The sequence below is a fragment of the Vespa velutina genome, chromosome 12, assembly GCF_912470025.1.
Source record: "Vespa velutina chromosome 12, iVesVel2.1, whole genome shotgun sequence".
NCBI lineage: Eukaryota > Metazoa > Arthropoda > Insecta > Hymenoptera > Vespidae > Vespa > Vespa velutina.
This window is the reverse complement of record NC_062199.1, coordinates 2,395,243-2,412,742: the sequence shown is the minus strand read 5'-3', so window position 1 is coordinate 2,412,742 and position 17,500 is coordinate 2,395,243. Positions and strand designations below refer to the sequence as shown.

At 30.1% G+C, this 17,500-nt stretch overlaps 1 protein-coding gene and 1 long non-coding RNA gene across 2 annotated transcripts in view; one reads left to right on the top strand and one right to left on the bottom strand.

The window, feature by feature from the left end:
* The window catches only part of LOC124953547, a 55,055-nt gene extending 37,825 nt beyond the window's left edge, over positions 1-17,230 (top strand). Inside the window, exons 2-14 of the mRNA XM_047505073.1 lie at positions 10,657-10,787; positions 11,758-11,857; positions 12,104-12,237; positions 12,785-13,951; positions 14,337-14,550; positions 14,678-14,785; positions 14,906-15,000; positions 15,077-15,143; positions 15,251-15,591; positions 15,875-16,007; positions 16,108-16,362; positions 16,525-16,644; positions 16,862-17,230. Coding sequence (XP_047361029.1) covers positions 10,711-10,787; positions 11,758-11,857; positions 12,104-12,237; positions 12,785-13,951; positions 14,337-14,550; positions 14,678-14,785; positions 14,906-15,000; positions 15,077-15,143; positions 15,251-15,591; positions 15,875-16,007; positions 16,108-16,362; positions 16,525-16,644; positions 16,862-17,047 — 2,997 coding nt within the window. The 5' untranslated portion in view covers positions 10,657-10,710 and the 3' untranslated portion in view covers positions 17,048-17,230. The remainder of the gene's footprint in view (positions 1-10,656; positions 10,788-11,757; positions 11,858-12,103; positions 12,238-12,784; positions 13,952-14,336; positions 14,551-14,677; positions 14,786-14,905; positions 15,001-15,076; positions 15,144-15,250; positions 15,592-15,874; positions 16,008-16,107; positions 16,363-16,524; positions 16,645-16,861) is intronic.
* LOC124953550 overlaps positions 4,233-17,500 on the bottom strand; it is a 16,470-nt gene continuing 3,202 nt past the window's right edge. The window contains exons 2-3 of the long non-coding RNA XR_007102250.1: positions 10,549-10,778; positions 4,233-4,358 (exon numbers count right to left, since the gene is read on the bottom strand). This is a non-coding gene — a long non-coding RNA (uncharacterized LOC124953550). The remainder of the gene's footprint in view (positions 4,359-10,548; positions 10,779-17,500) is intronic.

Here is a 17,500-nt window from a genome sequence, read left to right as displayed (position 1 = left end):
GCATAAAATTGAATACTAAATGAAACTTATAATTCTAATCACATGACAATGGTATATATATGACCTAATTTGTATAACGTGGCACTCATTAAAAATTAATTTAGGTCATTTCAAACAATACTATTAGTCAGCATTCCCACCGATGCAAATATAATATTTTAATTTGCCTCATTATTTTTTCCCTTTTTCTTTTATTTTTTCTCTTTCTTTTTTTCTCCTTTTTCCTTCTTTTTTTTTTCTTTTTTTTTTTTTTTTTTTTTTTTTCTTTTTTTTCTTCTTCTTCTTTTTCCTTTTTCTTTCTTTTTAATTACTCTCATTCATTTTTTCCAAAATAAAGATAGGTATACGTTTAAATTATTCTCCAATAATTGTCATTATGTTAATGAATGATTTAAAATGATTTTGATATATATATATATGTGTGTGTGTGTGTGTGTATGTGACTGGTTAGATCTAATAACACATACACATATATAGTATTGAAGATCCTATATATCGAACAGCGTTATTATCACAACGCATATCCGGCATGCTTAACCTAACCCATCCATTTGTCCACCAAGATCGATCGCAATCTACCATTATCCAAACCGCTGTGAGTGTGTTAATTAAGAGTGCGACCAGATATGCATTAGGATTATTGCTTTACGTTCGAGTAGAATGAAAATTAGTAGATATTATCGCTAATGGATCACATCGAATTAATTCATCATCATCATCATCATATTCTATTTTGATTATTCAACAATTTTCTCTCTCATCGTCATTAGAATCGAATTGTTTCGTTCCTTTTTTTTTTTTTGTTGCTTTTTTTCGAATTAAACGAGAAAATTTTTATTGATGGAAAAAAAGATTGAATTTTCTTTTTTCTTTTTTCTTTTTTTTTTTTTTTTTTTTTACGAAACAATCTATAATTGATTCTACCCCGTAATGGTCGTTGAAAAAATTACAAATGGAGAAAATACGGGAATCGAGTGCGTATTTTTTGTAATACTGGAAAAAGTATTCTCTTAAGCGAAAGAGAGTATTAAAGTTTCGATTAAAGGAAACGAAAGCGCAGGCTTTATTCCAAAGCTACGAGTAAAACGTTCGAGGTCTTCTATGCAACCCCTTAACCATTATATCTCTTTAATAATCGATATATAGGATGAACCCTGTAGTAACCTGATCACCTTTACTTATCACCTTCAAATTGTATAAACTCGTAATAAAACAAAGAAAAATGAAAAGAGTTCTTTACATGAAAAAAAAAAAAGAAAAAAAGAAAAAGAAAAAAAAAAACAAAAAAAGAAAGACTATTACAATCTATTCCTAATCAAAATCAAATTGCATTAGATAATAACGAGACTCGATCGAAATGTAAATTTGAAATTATGAAAACGGAGTCAGTCTTTAAACCGACCATTAATCACTCCAAATTATTACAAAACTCCACGTAAAAACGCTTAATCATATAATCCAGGATAATAGCACTCGATTAAATCATATACCTTAATTAATAAACGAACAGCTAACTTTTCCTGGATCATTAATCATCATAAATCATAACTAAAACATTGGAGCTAAATCGCCTAATCATATAAATAATTATCTAAATCAACATGTAACACCAAGCTCATCAGCGAAAATCATCGATTGATCCTATCTCCCACCTTTTTCATCCAAAAGAATAAAAAGGAAAAAAGAAAAAAAAAAAAAAAAAAGAACAAAATTTGAAAAAAAAAGAAAGAATAAAAAAAAAAAAAAGAAAGGTGGAGAGACGGTAGGGGTCAATGGAATGTCTAGATATAAAATTTGAAAAATTCATGTCCCGGATTTGAAAGCATCCCTAAAACCCAAACACCATAACGGATTAAGGGGATATATGAAGCGAGGATCTCGATGTTTGGCAGCAAACGTTAGAAACTCCAGGGCTGGGCTTCCGAAGCGCAATGCGCCATCTGGCAGCTACCCAGAATTTCCACCCCTCATTACCCTTCTCTTTCTCTGTCTCTCTCACTCTCTCTCTCTCTCTCTCTCTCTTTCACTCTGTTCCTCTCCCTTTCTCCCTCACTCACTCACTCACTCGTACTTACCACTCCCTCTATCTACATCTCTCTCTTACTTCCGCTCTATCCGTTTTTTCTCATCTTCCTCCATTCTTCCTTCCCTTCCATAGTTTCCTCTCAATTCTCCTTCATTCTCTTCTCTCTCTCTCTCTCTCTCTCTATTTTTCTTTCTCTTTCTTCATTCCATTTTTATTTATTTCACATCGAAGATCGTTCTCTCTTCGTACCAGACTACCAGCACCCTTAGAAAAAGAGAGAGTAAGAGAGAGAAACACCCTCCTTTTCATTTTCTCTCTTTTCTCTTTTTTCTTATACATAGACAGACATGTATATATATATATATATATATATATATATATATTTATGTATATATGTATGTATGTACACAAAAGTACATAGGTATATATTCACTAGGAACTTTCCTTAGCTTAAAATCTTCCCTAAATGTTTTGTTTATATTTTAATCGGGCCCGAAGCTATAATCTCTCTCTCTCCCTCTCTCTCTTTCTCTCTTCTCCTCTTTCTCTGTTTATCTCTCTCTCTCTCTCTCTCTCTCTCTCTCTCTCTTTCTTTATCTCCTTCTCTCTATCTCATTTTATCTCTTTCTATTTATTTAGTAGAATATATTAAAGCGAATTTAGTGTCGTCTAACGAAGAAGTAGACATTTACTTTCTTTCCTTTAAGATTATAAGATTATCCTATTCAGTTATTTACACATATTTATATATATATATATATATATATATATATATATATATATATATGTGTGTGTGTGTGCGTGTGCGTGTATATATATATATAAAAGTAAGGAAATGTGTTTAGGCACACAAACATTGAAATCGATCATTTTTTGTGTTTTCTTTAAAAAGAAAAGAGATGAGATTGAGTTTAAGGGTAAAAGGGAGAGGGAAGGGGAGAAGAATCGTGAACGATGTTGCGGAGGTGGTGCAGTTTTACGAATGCGGCCGAAAGTGCAACGAACCTGCAGCACTCCTGCGGCAGCGCGAACACGAATGTATATGTGTATGTATATATGTATGTGTGTCTATATGTATGTGTATGTGTATATATGAGAGAGAGAGAGAGAGAGAGAGAGAGAAAGAGAAAGAGCATGACGGAGCCGATCGATCGAGACCACTCGATTAGCGCCACGCCGAGGAAATTCTTTTCCTCGGACGTTCGCACTAATTAACTCATCTCTTTCTATCGTTATTTCCTATCTTTTAATTCACAAAGATGTTTAAAAACTATCGCTTAAAAGAAGATTGACGTTACCTTATCCATCAGTTTATTATTATTATTATTATTATTATTATTATTATTATTATTATTATTATTATTATTGTTGTTGTTGTTGTTGTTATTATTATTATTATTATTATTATTATTATTATTATTATTATTATTGTTATTATTATTATTATTATTATTATTATTATTGATCGATTTATTCTTCTTTTTCTTCTTATTATTAATTAATCGACGATTTTCTCATTTTAATTAATTAGTAAAGGAGAGCTTAACAATTTTTTTTTTTAATCTTGTCGATTACTTGTAATTATGAATTTTATATATATATATATATAGAGAGAGAGAGAGAGAGAGAAAGGAAGAGAGAGAGAGGGGAAGGGGGGGGGAGAGGAGTTCCGAAACTATTTTCAGTTTGAAAATTGAAAAGAGAACTTTCAAAAACTTTCGAATAACTTTTTTTTTCCCCTTCAAAGTTTTGATGGTTTCATGTTTAATATTTGAAAACACATCGGAGTTGATAATTAATCGTTTATACAAGATGATTAATTAATATTTTCTTCCAATGAGTTTCTTTTCTGAAGTAAGTGAGATGTTTAAATATTGACGTGATATTAGTGTATTACATATACTAATTTTGATCGTATAAAATATCTAATATCTATCTAATATGTAAATAAATAAATAAAAAAAAATTATAATTAAAAAAAGGCGTATTCTTTAAAATTGATTATTTGTGCTTTGTGAACGCCAATTAAAGATTATTAAAAATTATATTAACGTTATATTAAGACTCCTTTATATATATATATATATATATATATATATATATATATATATATATACATATATATATATATATATATGTATATATATATATGCATTAAACAGACAAACTAAAATAAATAAAATATGAGGATTATAAGATGACTTACCAAAAAATCCAAAAATATGAAATGATTTATTATGAACTACTCGTACGATATAAAAATCCTTTTTTTTTTATTGACGCTATGACCCATCGTGAGAGCATTGACCAATGAGACACCATCAGATGTAACCTGGAAATAAAAGAAATGAAAAATTAAAAAAGAAAAAAATACAATAAAAATACTCGACAAATATTTAATCTACTTGTTTCCACCCCCACCATTATCACTCCATCACACCCCTCTCAACTATTGTCTACCGTTCTCTCTGTCCATATATATTTTCTTTTTCTATTTTTTTTCTTTTTTCTTTTTTTCTTTTCTCTTTTACTCTCTCACTAACACAAACTTCAACATCTGCTTCATATCTTCTCCCAATGGACTGTCGTCCCTCAGCTCTTCGATTGTTACGGATATTGAAAAGTTACTATATTTTGTTTATTCATCTTGAGAAAGAAAAAGAAAAAGAAAATAAGAGTAGATTTAAAAAATGCATCGACTATCTCTCTTCCCTATCTTTTTTTATTTCTCGTCGAATTTTCCCTTTTTTTTCTGATTTTCCACATCTTTTTTACTTTTCCTTTTTTTTTCTTCTTTTTCTTTATCTTACTCTCAAACTGTCCTTCACCTGTTATATCTCCAAGCTCGTTAACTTTATCGACGAGTAGACTATATCTACGTATGTATTATATATGCATATACACTGGTGGCCATTAATAGTGCGCCTAGCCACCTAGATACTTTTTTCTTCCTTTATATATATATATATATATATATATATATATATATATATATGTATATATATATATAAAGAATACATATATATATATATATATATATATATATATATATATATATATATATATATATAAGAAAGTACCTTTTATACGGTGTATCACTCTTTTAATATTTTATTAGACAAAGAAAAATTTTTATAATAACTTTTTTCTCGCTTTACATATTTTAAGTATACTAAATTTTTCAATGCATAAATTTATTGTTTTTATTAAATAAACGTTATTATACGATATATAATATTCGTGCTCTTGTTATTAGATTTTTAATATTTATTTATAATTTACATAAATAATATGTTTATTTTTCTATATGAATATTTTTTGACTGACAGACATGATAATATATTTTTTTTTCTTTTTCATTATCTGATAAAACTAAAATTAATGTCTGTATATATATATATATATATATATATATATATATATATTTATTTATTTATTTATAGACGTTAATTTTAGTTTCATATATATATACGTAGAAAAGGTAAATTCGATCGAGAACAATCAAGAGCCGTTCAAATAGAAATTATTATTCACTGCCTAGGCCATGGTCGAGCAAATCCATCGCGTGGAATTTTAAATTTCTTTATAGGCCATCGCGATACACTGCCTGAGAACTTTCGATAAGCATATTCTTGCGAATTTTGAAAGTCAACTCATTTACGTATGAATAAATGCATTTAATACTCATATACTTTTTGAGTATATAGAAATGAGAAAAATAGCTTTCTTTTTTTTTCTTTTTTTTTTTTTTTTTTTTTTTCAAATTGTTATTCCAAGTCACTTCTCCAAGATTTACTACTCTTTTATATTAATCATTAATCATGAAAATATTTGTTAAACGTTTAAAAAAAAAAGAAAAAAAAAAAAAAAAAAAAAAAAGAAATGTTCAAGAGAATACAAAAATAAAATAGAGAAATTTTGTTTTTGACATCATCCATAAAGTTCAATAATGTAAAGGTCTATGAACGTTTTCAACGGACAGCATGAAATTCAACGAACATGGAATAAAATCAAGCTGAATGGACCTCGGAATCATTTTCGTTCCTGTGAATTATTCATGGATGCTGTTTCATGAGCGAATGTTACTCTCGTAACTTTGTAAATTACCAGTAACAACGTACGAACTTCTGTAAATTCCCAATGAGACATAATAAATATACTGATCACATATATAGTCCTCGTAAAAATAAAACCCGGTGATCTCTCGTAAATTATGCTCAATTTTTCTTTTATCTTTCTTCTTTTTATAAATCAAATGTGATAGATGGTCCATTAATAAATAAAAGATTAAAAAAAGAAAAAATTTGACGAATCAGCATTAATTGTTTAGAGGAAACTTTTTAAAATATATCATTTTCTATATTTTCTATGTAAAATATTTCAAGCACCTAACAAATTAATTTCTTCTTTGGAATTAATTAATTATCTCAAAATTCTAAACGACAAAAGTGCATCGTGATTATTTTTTTTAAGCGACCTTTTAGAATACTTTAATAAATAATCTATTGAAATAATTATTAGATTTTAACGAAGTACTCGTAAATATTTTTGTCACTCGCTATTTTTGATTGAAGAATTAATCGATTCTCATCTCTCTCTCTCTCTCTCTTTCCCCTGTTTTTCTCTGCTTTTTATTTAGACGGCAGTCGACTGATTCACGTGTCAAAGAGAAGATATCAGTTACCTTGACATACTGACACAAATATACAAAGCAGGAACAGATCCGTCTGGTCTGACCTAGTTTCCCAGCTTACTACTTACTACTCATTAATTCGTCTTCAGTGCACACGTAGTACCACTTTTCTACCCCTTTCTCACTTCAAATTTCACGCAGACATTCTAAACAAATATTAAATGGATGACAACTGTCTACATACAAACATGAGATATTATCTTTCTCGATATAAGAATTATTTTGTTTAAAACTTTATTAGCAATTATAATTAAAAAAAAAAAAATATATATATATATATATATATATATATATATTACAATTAATGCTTATTTTCATTTAAAAACAATTATTACTAAAAGTAATTCATATGATTCTATAGTCATATAGAAATATCTTATGTTTTTATTCAATTGTTTATTTCATTTAATTTAAATACTTTTTGCAATCGTAATAAAATAATATTACAATAAATTATATTTTATATATATATATATATATTTTTGTTTTTGTTTTGCTTTTTTTTTTTTTTTTTTTTTTTTTTTTAATCAGATGAACCTATCGTTTGATTTTGCAATTAATGTATCTTATTTCTTTGTTTGTTTGTTTTTTTTTTCTTTTTTTTTTTTAATGAATTTACAAACAATTTTCACAAATAATGCCTCATACATCTATTTACCTGTACTTCCCGCCAAAATTAATGAATTTTATTCGGGAATTTCGACGTTAAAATGCGATTAATTAGTCGCGCAACATAAAACGGAATAGATTGAACATGTTTTCCAGATATTTGCCTAAAAGCGACGTTTATACACGTTTCATAATTTATATCAGTTTATTATAGTTCATAATATTCATTCGAAACATTCAGCTTAAATCCTCACACTACATATTATATATTAAAACAAATTAATTCATCTAATTACAGAATATGAGTGTACGTGTGTGTGTGTGTGTGTGTATACATATACATATATGTAATTATAATAGACTATTAAAGTTACAAATAAAGAAAAAGGATCATCAATTTGCATTTCATTTAAAATTTATCGATAAATGATATACGATCGTGATTGTTATAAAACAAGAAACAACAACAACAACAACAACAACAACAACAACAAAATAAAATAAAATAAAATAGAAAAGACATAGCAAAAAATCGATTGGGCGAAAACTTTCTCAACAATATAAAAAATTAATCACTCTTTTTCCGAGACTTTTTATTAATTAGGATTGTTAAGCTGGGCTCGTAAAGTTGTACAATCTAAAAAAAAAAAAAAAAAAAGTAATTGATTTTTAAGATCACCTAAACACTTTTGACTATCCACTTAGGGAGACTTTTTCGGACCATTGAGTTTCGAAACAAAAACAAGGACAAAAAACAAAATAAAAAAGAAGAAGAAGGAAGGAAGAAAGAAAGAAAGAAAGGAAGAAAGAAAGGAAGAAAGAAAAAAAGAAATCGATTGGTATACTGAAAGAGAAGAGAGAAATTTTTCACAAGAGGTTTAAAACGAACGTACGAAGGTGATTGTTCGCAGATAAAAATTAAAGATGCGCTCTTATCTTAGAAGGAAAGCTTCGTGACCCCCTTTTTTTCTCTCGGCATATCGTGACGGAGTGTGAGTGTGTTCCTGCCTGGCCGGGGGAGTTTCGGGTCGAGAAGGAAACGAAAAAGCGACTATCTGCTGAATGAATGTACTCGAGAATCACAGGATCTCTCTCTTTCTCTCTCTCTCTCTCTATCTCTCTTTCTTTTTCTTTTTCTCTAAGGCCTCAGGCTGAAATCTTACGCGCTACTAATTGCTACCATTGTCTGTATCAGTGAAGAAAAGGATGGAACGTGAACCGGAACAAAACCCTAACTTCCCAGACCCGAAAATTCCTTCTTTCATGTTACTTTCGTATCTCCGATGAATATCTCTCTCTCTCTCTCTCTCTCTCTCTCTCTCTCATTCTCTCTTTCTCTCTTTAATTCGAGGCCAATGATCCCAACCTAGTAAATAATATATATATATAAAGTTTATAGAAATGATTGAAAATTCAAGTTTACACTTTCAATGATATTAATTTTAAAAATTAGATATTTTAATATATATATATATATATGTGTGTCTATTTGGGTTTAATATTATTTATGAAATATTTATTGAATTAAATTTGTTTAAATAAATAATCAGATCCGAGAGATTGTGATTTAATATTAAATAATTATATTAACATGATTTGATATATTTATTGATGGGTAGATTAATTAATATTTGATTGTTATAATTCTCAATTATAATTGGCTGTAGTAATTAATTCGATTTATGTAAATAGAATCAAATGAACTTTCTTTAACAAAATTTTTCTCTCTCTCTCTCTCTCTCTCTCTCTCTCTCTCTCTCTCTCTCTCTCTCGCCAAGAATGTCAATAACATCTTCTTTGCGTCAAGCCGCCTATGAATTATATATTCTGCTTGAGGGTAGAATGCCAATACCACGATAAGGGCTGCTGTCTAAGGGTTCTCAAGCGCTCTTCGGTCCGCCATCTCTATATACCTACTTATTCCACTATACTCTTATATATATATACATATTAGTATATATAATATATATATATATATATATATATTATATACATACATATATGTACGTGCGTGTCACATACCTCTTAAATGCATGGTACATGGAGAATATGGGATTAAAACGTGTAGTTTGGCCAAAGTTAATTTCTTCGATGGAATATTACAATGTTAAAGAAAAAAAAAAAAAAAAAAAAAAAAAAAAAAAAAAGAAAAAGAAAAAAAGAAAATAAAAAATTGGATAAGAAAAAAATATTTTCTTATAAATATAATCTTTTTAAAAAATGACGAAGATTAAGGATCATTATCAAAACAAGGAAATATAAAATGTTACGAGTAAGCGTTCATAATTTGAATGTATGAAAGTTAAAAAGTAAAACGAAAAAATGGTTATCAACGAGAAGGACCTCTAATCATGCTTAAAGATTATGCACAACCCCTTATGATCGTAGAAAATTCTTTTTCAATGTTGCCATTAGAAGCTCAAAGAACTGCGGCACTAGTGAAACTTTAAAGGAAGATTTTATCGTTTTATCCACCCGCCTCGTTAACTTCCATCGACATCCTCAAACCCTTTCCTTCCTTCCTTCCTTCCTTCCTTTCCTCACTCTTCCCTTCTTCTATCTCACCACTCGAGTTCGTCCTTTCCGCTGCTGTTACGGCCTCGAAGTTTACCGTAAAGTAATTAAAATTGACGTCACATATACTAACGAGAGAATTTTCGATAAATTTGTCGGAAACATTACTTCAAAAAAATATCCATCTTTTTTCTTTCTCTTTTTCTCCTTTTTTTTCTGTGTGTGTGTGTGTGTGTATGTGTTTTTTTCTTTTTCTAAAGACGTTTGTGTTTATTATTATATAAGGAAAAAAAAAAAATAATAATAATAAAAGCGATAAGTTTCAAAAAAATCAAAATTTTTACGAATGATCAAACATACAGTAAGTATTTTAAAATATTATTAATAAAAAAAAAAAAAAATATATATATATATATATATATATCCCCCTTGCAACGAGAATACAATGCGATATAACGATGACGAACTTATAGTTTGATTGTGAATGAAAAAAAAAAAAAAAAAAAAAAAAGAAAAAGAAAAAAACATAAGATAAATAAAAGACAAAGAAAAAAGAGAAAAGAAAATTAATTCGTGATTTACTTTTTCTTTTTCTTTTTCTTTTTTTTTTTTCTTCCTTTTTTTTTCACATAGAATTTATGAATGACAGAATATATCCTATACATGTTGGAATGTTGCTTGTCGATTAGAAAGAAAACATAGATACCATCGATAAAGGTGGATCTCTCTAGAAGGTCTCTTAATCCTCGAATAATCTCGGTTCTGTAACAGTAATCGGATCATGCTCTCCATGGATTTACTCCGTGTGTTTCAGGCTCCGGCGGTCTGATTGGATTTGTGGTTGGGCCTGGATTTGGCATTAAGAAGGATGGGTTGGGTCACCGGTCTCGGCGTCGCACTGGTCATTGTCGTCACCGCTGGTGCTGCTTTGGCTCTCTGTAGACGGTAATTGTCAAACGATTTCAAACTTCATCTATCTATCTTGGAATCTAATCGATTTAAAAACGAACGTTCTGACATTCGAGAATTTCTAATTAAAAAGATCTAAGAATATAGGGCGCAACTTTTCTTTTTTAAATTCTTTTAAAAAACTTCAACGACGTATAAATTTACAAATTAAAATTTATAATCAATTTTCCATGACCTTTCTTCCTTAACGCTTTTTCAATAAAAAAGATGAACAAATGTGTATGTTTGTGTGTGTGTGTATGTGTGTGTGTATTGTTTTCTTTTTATTTTTTTATTCTATAATCAGGTCAATAAATTCGAAAGATTTTATAAACAAATTTTTTCCTCAGATTTCGATCGATTATTTTGCTTACGATAATCGAATCAAGACATGCGTATTATTTTTTTTTGCACATAAGAGACAAATATACTGATAATACAATAATATATACTCTTGGAAACCGTTAAGTGTTACACGTGCAACAGGTTAAGAGGTCATTCAGCCAGCAATTGTATCACCGACCTGATATCGGTTCTTTCCTAGAAGTTCAACTTCCTTTTGATTTTCTTCTAATGGACGAATGCGAAGGATAATAATTTTCGATAAGGAAAAAAGGAAAAAAAAGAAAGAAAAAAAAAAAAAAAAAAAAAAAAAAAGAATAATACGAGAGAGAAATAATCTCGAATATCTTGAAAATAAATTTAATATATATTAGACATTTTCATTAGAATAATTTATCTTCATTCTCAAAGTTTTCTTAAACGTTCTATATTCTTCCCTCTGACCTCTTTAATAAGCTCATCTATATTCGCTTAATTATAGCACACTCTCGATGTCACTACCCTCCTTATTGGATAAACCTCCCTATCATTATTATAACATGTCTAATAATCGTTAATATTCGACATGATAATCAATAAGGATCATTCAATTAAACGTTTTTATTACCTCTTATCACTTTATCAGATATTGCATTGGCTGGCAATGGGGTACTAGAAATATTTGGAGTATATTTGAAGAATGGCGACAGACATTATCGTGGCTATGGGCACCGCGAGAAGAAAAGGTACAATTCTCAAAATTGATAAGTGAATAATTATAAAACTTATCTCTAAAAATATATTTAAAAAAGAAATCAATATTATAAAAGTAATAAATAAAAAATATCAATTAGTCTAGTTTTATAATTACGTATAGGTACACCTATAACAATATGATTATATAAACATTATCGATTTGATTTCTTTTATTTATTTATTTATTTATTTATTTATTTATTTATTTATTATTTATTTTTTTTTTTTGATAATAGGTTGGTCTCGTAAAAGCTCAACATCCAACAGCACAGACAATACCAGGTTTATATCGGCAAACTGGTAATCCTTCTCAACAGTTGTTACATAGTGATAGCGATTTGAGGCTGGATGCTCAAGGGGCCTTCACACGGTAAATAAGACAAACGTTTTTATTTTATTTCTTTTTTTTTTTCTTTTTTTCTCTTTTTTTTTTTTTTTTTTTTTTTTTTTTACCAAAAATTCAAGTGAAATTATTTTGAAAACTTTCGAATAATGTTAGACACGCCCGCACACATAAAGGTTTCCAATTAAACCATGAAGCCAAAAAGCTCCTATCGAAAGGCATCGTTTTACTACCCTCGCTAGATTGCACTTTAATGACTCGACCTTCATAGAAGCACTCAAAATAATCTAATGAAAGCATTAAAGGCTTTGCTCAAAGGCATCCACAACCAAAAGACCTAGCGATCCTACTAACGTTGATATAACTTAGAGTGACTATAACGTATGAAATTGATAGCATTGATTTAATTCGGTATTTGATCTTGACCTTCAAAAAAAAAAAAAAAAAAAAAAAAAGAAAAAGAAAAAGAAAAAAAAAAAAGATTTCCATTCAAGATGTATAAAATGATTTGATGAACTATCTACGAATGAATTATAAGTGTTTAACAATTGTAGAATATGTTATATAATCGTAGATTCGAAGCTGTGGATAGAGATCTACATCCACCACTTGGTACTGGAAGTAGTAGTACTATACCACCTCAGCCATTAAGGCCAGCACCGCAACCAAGACCAGCATCACGTCCAAGACCATCTCCTCTTCAAACCCCTAGCACAGTTGATTATATACGAATGCAAGAATCTGGTCCAGGTCCACTGACACCACCACCATCCTTGCAAAGAACTATTCCACAATCGAGAGCAACCGCAGCCTCAGTCTTCGTCTTCCAAAACGAACCGGTGAAGAATTATGGCTTTTTCAAGCCACCTAATGATCACTCGGCCTTCAGATTCGATGGCGAAGGAAATACTGGAAATATGTTGCCTGAAAATATTCAAATGACAGCTTACAATATGCAAAATCATTCTGATTCGAGAATGGGAAGATACGAAATGGATGCGACTGAAGATAGAAGAAAGGACACTTATGATTCACGGTGTAATCCTTACAGACAATTCGAGACGAGTAATAGATACAATGTTCATAATACACCTATCACATCTCTCGACGTTAAAATTAACAATGAAGAAAATACATACGCCGGTTATGACGTCGTTCAAAGAACTCATCAATTGAGACAACATGTAAGGAATGACTCTAGAGGATCACCAAGTAGTTTTGGTTTGACGAATCACTCAAACTCGACCAGTCAAACGATCATGGAGTCCATTTATGGACCTCAAACTCTCTGCAAGATGCTTCAAAATGCTCAGAACTTGGAGAACGAGTTGGACAGAAGAAACAACGAGATTCAAAGCATCGAGATGACACCTTTCAGAAGTTCGACGCTTCAAAATGACGTTGGCTCGTCTTATCTATACCATGATAATTCATCCAACACTGGTCTACAAAGAGTCTCTCAATATATCCAAAGTCTACCTGATCATCCTGCCTTTGACACGATCAATGATCATACGTCGGATCGGGAACAAATACTTTATGCCGATGATATGCAAACACAGATCAACTCGTCAAAGATTAACAGCGAATCAGCATCTAGTCCTGTACCACCACCACCTGCGCCACCTGATCCTCCTACGGACGTACTCAAAAAGAATGAACCTACAACGGGTGAAAGGATCTTCAATGCACTTCGATCAGTTACCTCGCAAAGTTACATCGATGCCTCGGAATTTTACAAGTGAGATTTCTCGATCATATTTTACAATTACTATTACATAATGGCTTACCCGCATGAAGCATTTGAATTAATTAAAAAAAAATTTAATGCATAAGATAATTTTCTGGACCACATCTTGTGCATTATTTTTAATAATGAATTTTGATAGTGACAAATTCCCAAAAATTTTTTTATTAATATCATCTTATTATTTTTATATATATAAATATAAAATAAATTATAATATCAATCTCAAAAATATTAACTCATTGATAAAAATAAAATCAAACTGTATATATAATCTATTTAATAAGATTGTAATAATGAATAATTTCTGAACCATGATCGATCTTAATCTAATTTTAATGAAAAAAATATATAAATCCTAAAATAAATATATTTTCAGTTCCGTTTTATCGTCAGCTCAACAAGTCCAACGATTTACCTTCTCGAGATCGCCAAGTATGGTGAACGAGAATACAGGAAGTCGTTTACAGAACGAGGTACGTGACATATACACTGAAACCGATTCGGACGCCATTGGCCTTGATGCTTCCAGACGTAGTTCCGATCTTTACAGCCCCGAGCTAAACTTGGAAGCTCATAGAACTGCTCAGGAAGTAAATCATTTATTCTTCTTCTTCTTCTTCTTCTTCGTTCTTTTCCTGGATATTCTTTTTTTTTCTATTTTTTCTATTTTTCCATTTCAATGAAGAAAAAATATACAAAAATTTTCTTGCCTTTCAGGTATATAACAGCTTACAGGATCCACCATCTTCGCCTTTACTCTTGAAAGATCATAATCACGAGTCTTATACGTTTATGTCCGATCCAAGCTTCACTAGAACCTCCGAAGTAATTTTATCGAAAATTAATATTTATGATTCATATGACTTGGCAAAGAAATAATTGTTAATGTGTTTTTTTTTCTTTTCTCTCGTTTCTGTTTTTTTTTCTTTTTTTTTTTCTTATTAGGACATCTTCAATAGTTTAGAACAAAGAAGGAAGAGTATGGAGAGATTAAATGGTATCCATGAATTTGTAGAACATGAAACTTCCGATAGTTCAAGGTAAGCCCTTCAAAGTTTTTCAAGGTAGCCCTAATTGGCCTTTTAATCAAATCTTAAATACATAATGATCGAACAGACGGCGAAATAGTCAAGAATTATATGCTGCATTGGAGGAAGTTCAAATCAAAAGAAGATTATCGCAGGTATTTAAAAAAAAAAAAAAAAAAAAGAAAAAGAAAAAAAAATGTAATTAAATCGACGGATTAAAAAAAATTCATTACTCTAACGTCGAACATTTATTTCATGATAGCAAAGTCTCGAAGAAAATTATATTACGAGTTATACGATGAACGAGCACGGTGAATCGAATTCCGGAAGTCGTCGTGGTTCACAGGGACCTGAACCTGAACCTCCGCCGGACGAATCTAATTTAAAAAGAGCAATAAGTTGCGAAAGTGTTTGTTCAGATACCAGTGTGGTATTGAACGATCTCGAGGAGGCACCTGTCGTGGGACTCGTTTGCGTTGGTTTAGAACACGAAAGATGGGGCGGACGTGGTACCGATGCCGAAGGTGACTTGGCAGTCAGTGTCCTTGAAGCTAGAGATCTCATTGCACCTGACGGTCGACCTGCACAAGACACCTTCGCGAGGTTTAGCCTTTTCCTTTACAAAAATTTGTAGAAAAAAAAAAAAAAAAAAAACAATTTAGAAATATGAATCAGGCTCTTAAGATGATTTATAAAGAAAAATTTAATCACATTGATCACCATTTATAAAAATTTATAAGAATGAATCTAATTTGATAGATAACAATGTACAGAAATGATTTGTAATTTATAAAACGTAAATAGATATATAGGGCTGTATAAAAGATATATTAAAATTAAGGCCTAAATCAATAATAATATTTTTCTCTTTTTATATACATTATAGAGTATGTCTATTGCCTGATAGACAAACACACGTACAAACACGTTTGTACAGAGGTTCTCCATCGCCAAGTTATCAAGAAAAGTTTCTCTTTCCTTTGGACGGTGGTCCAGCTGGAAGAACACTTCTGGTCGAGGTAAATAAAAAAATAATAAAGTAAAATAATAATAATAATAATGATAATAATCTTAGAAGAAATAAAGGAGTTATCTAATATCGATGACACATGGATTTAGGTGTTCTCTGACGAATCGAGTATCGGTGGTGGCGCCTCCCTTATCGGTGAAGCTAGTTTAAGACTAGGTCCAGCGCTAAGACCACCTGCTACTACCTGGCTACCTTTAACAGGACCTGCCTTACCTACGCCGCACTTGGGAGAGCTCTTGTTCTCTCTGAGTTACTTGCCAACTGCGGAGAGGCTAACATTGGTCGTAGTAAAAGCTAGAAATTTGCGTGGTTCTAATACTATACCGGGTGATTTCTTTGTCAAGGTAATAAGCTTGGTTAAAAAAAAAAAAAAAAAAGAGAAAAAAAACAAAAAGAAAAAATAATAATAATAATAATAATAATAATATCTGTGAAAAGAATTAAAATCAATTAGATACGTTGTCCTTTCTTTCTTTTTTTTTTTTTTTTCTAATATTCTTGCAAAGGTTTACCTGCTGCAACAAGGAAAGAAAATGCACAAGAAAAAGACGTCTGTGAAAAAGGGAGAAAAGAGTCCTATTTTCAACGAGGCGATAATATTTAGTGTACCAGCTCACGCTCTACAGGTTTAGTATAATAATAATTGATAATAAATAAATAACGAATAAATAAATAAACAAATAATTCAAAATAATTATCTCGTATAATAAATAAAACAGATCTTATATTATAATAATAATAATAATAATAATAATAATAATAATTCTCGTAATACAATAGAGTACTAATTAATAAAATTTATTCTTTATAAAAATTATTCTTTTTCTATTTCTTATATTTCAGACAATTCAATTGAGACTGACAGTAGCAGAGGTGCATAACGAGCAAACCACAACAAATACAAAAGCTTATTCGGTCGGTCACGTTATTGTTGGTTCCACTTCAACAGGCAAAGCATTAGCACATTGGAGACAAATGTTAACGGCATTGAGACGTCCCATTGCTATGTGGCATCCATTGAGAAAATGAGATCAGTTGGACATTGAAAGAGAGGAGGAGGAGGTGGATAAGGAGGAAGAGAAGGAGGAGGTAGAGGAGTTGGAGGAAGAGGAGGAGGAGGAGGAGGAGGAAGAGGAAGAGAGTGTGCGATGGATATAAAGAAGACAAAATTAATGGAACAAGAAGAAAAGAGAGAGAAATCGAACGCTAACAGGCAAGAGCATGAAGTGCACAAATCAATTAGAGTTATAATAATTAACATGACAACGTCCCAATGTTTATATATATATATATATATATATATATATATATATGTATGTATATATATATTTTTAAACAACAAAATACAAAACGTTTCGAAATACAAAAATATTCGAATACTTTTTGATAATTCAATTATTTCGCAAAAAAAAAATTAATAATAATTATCTGTTTTTGGTGACGATAAGAAAAGAAAAAAAGAAAAAAAGAAAAAAGAAACAA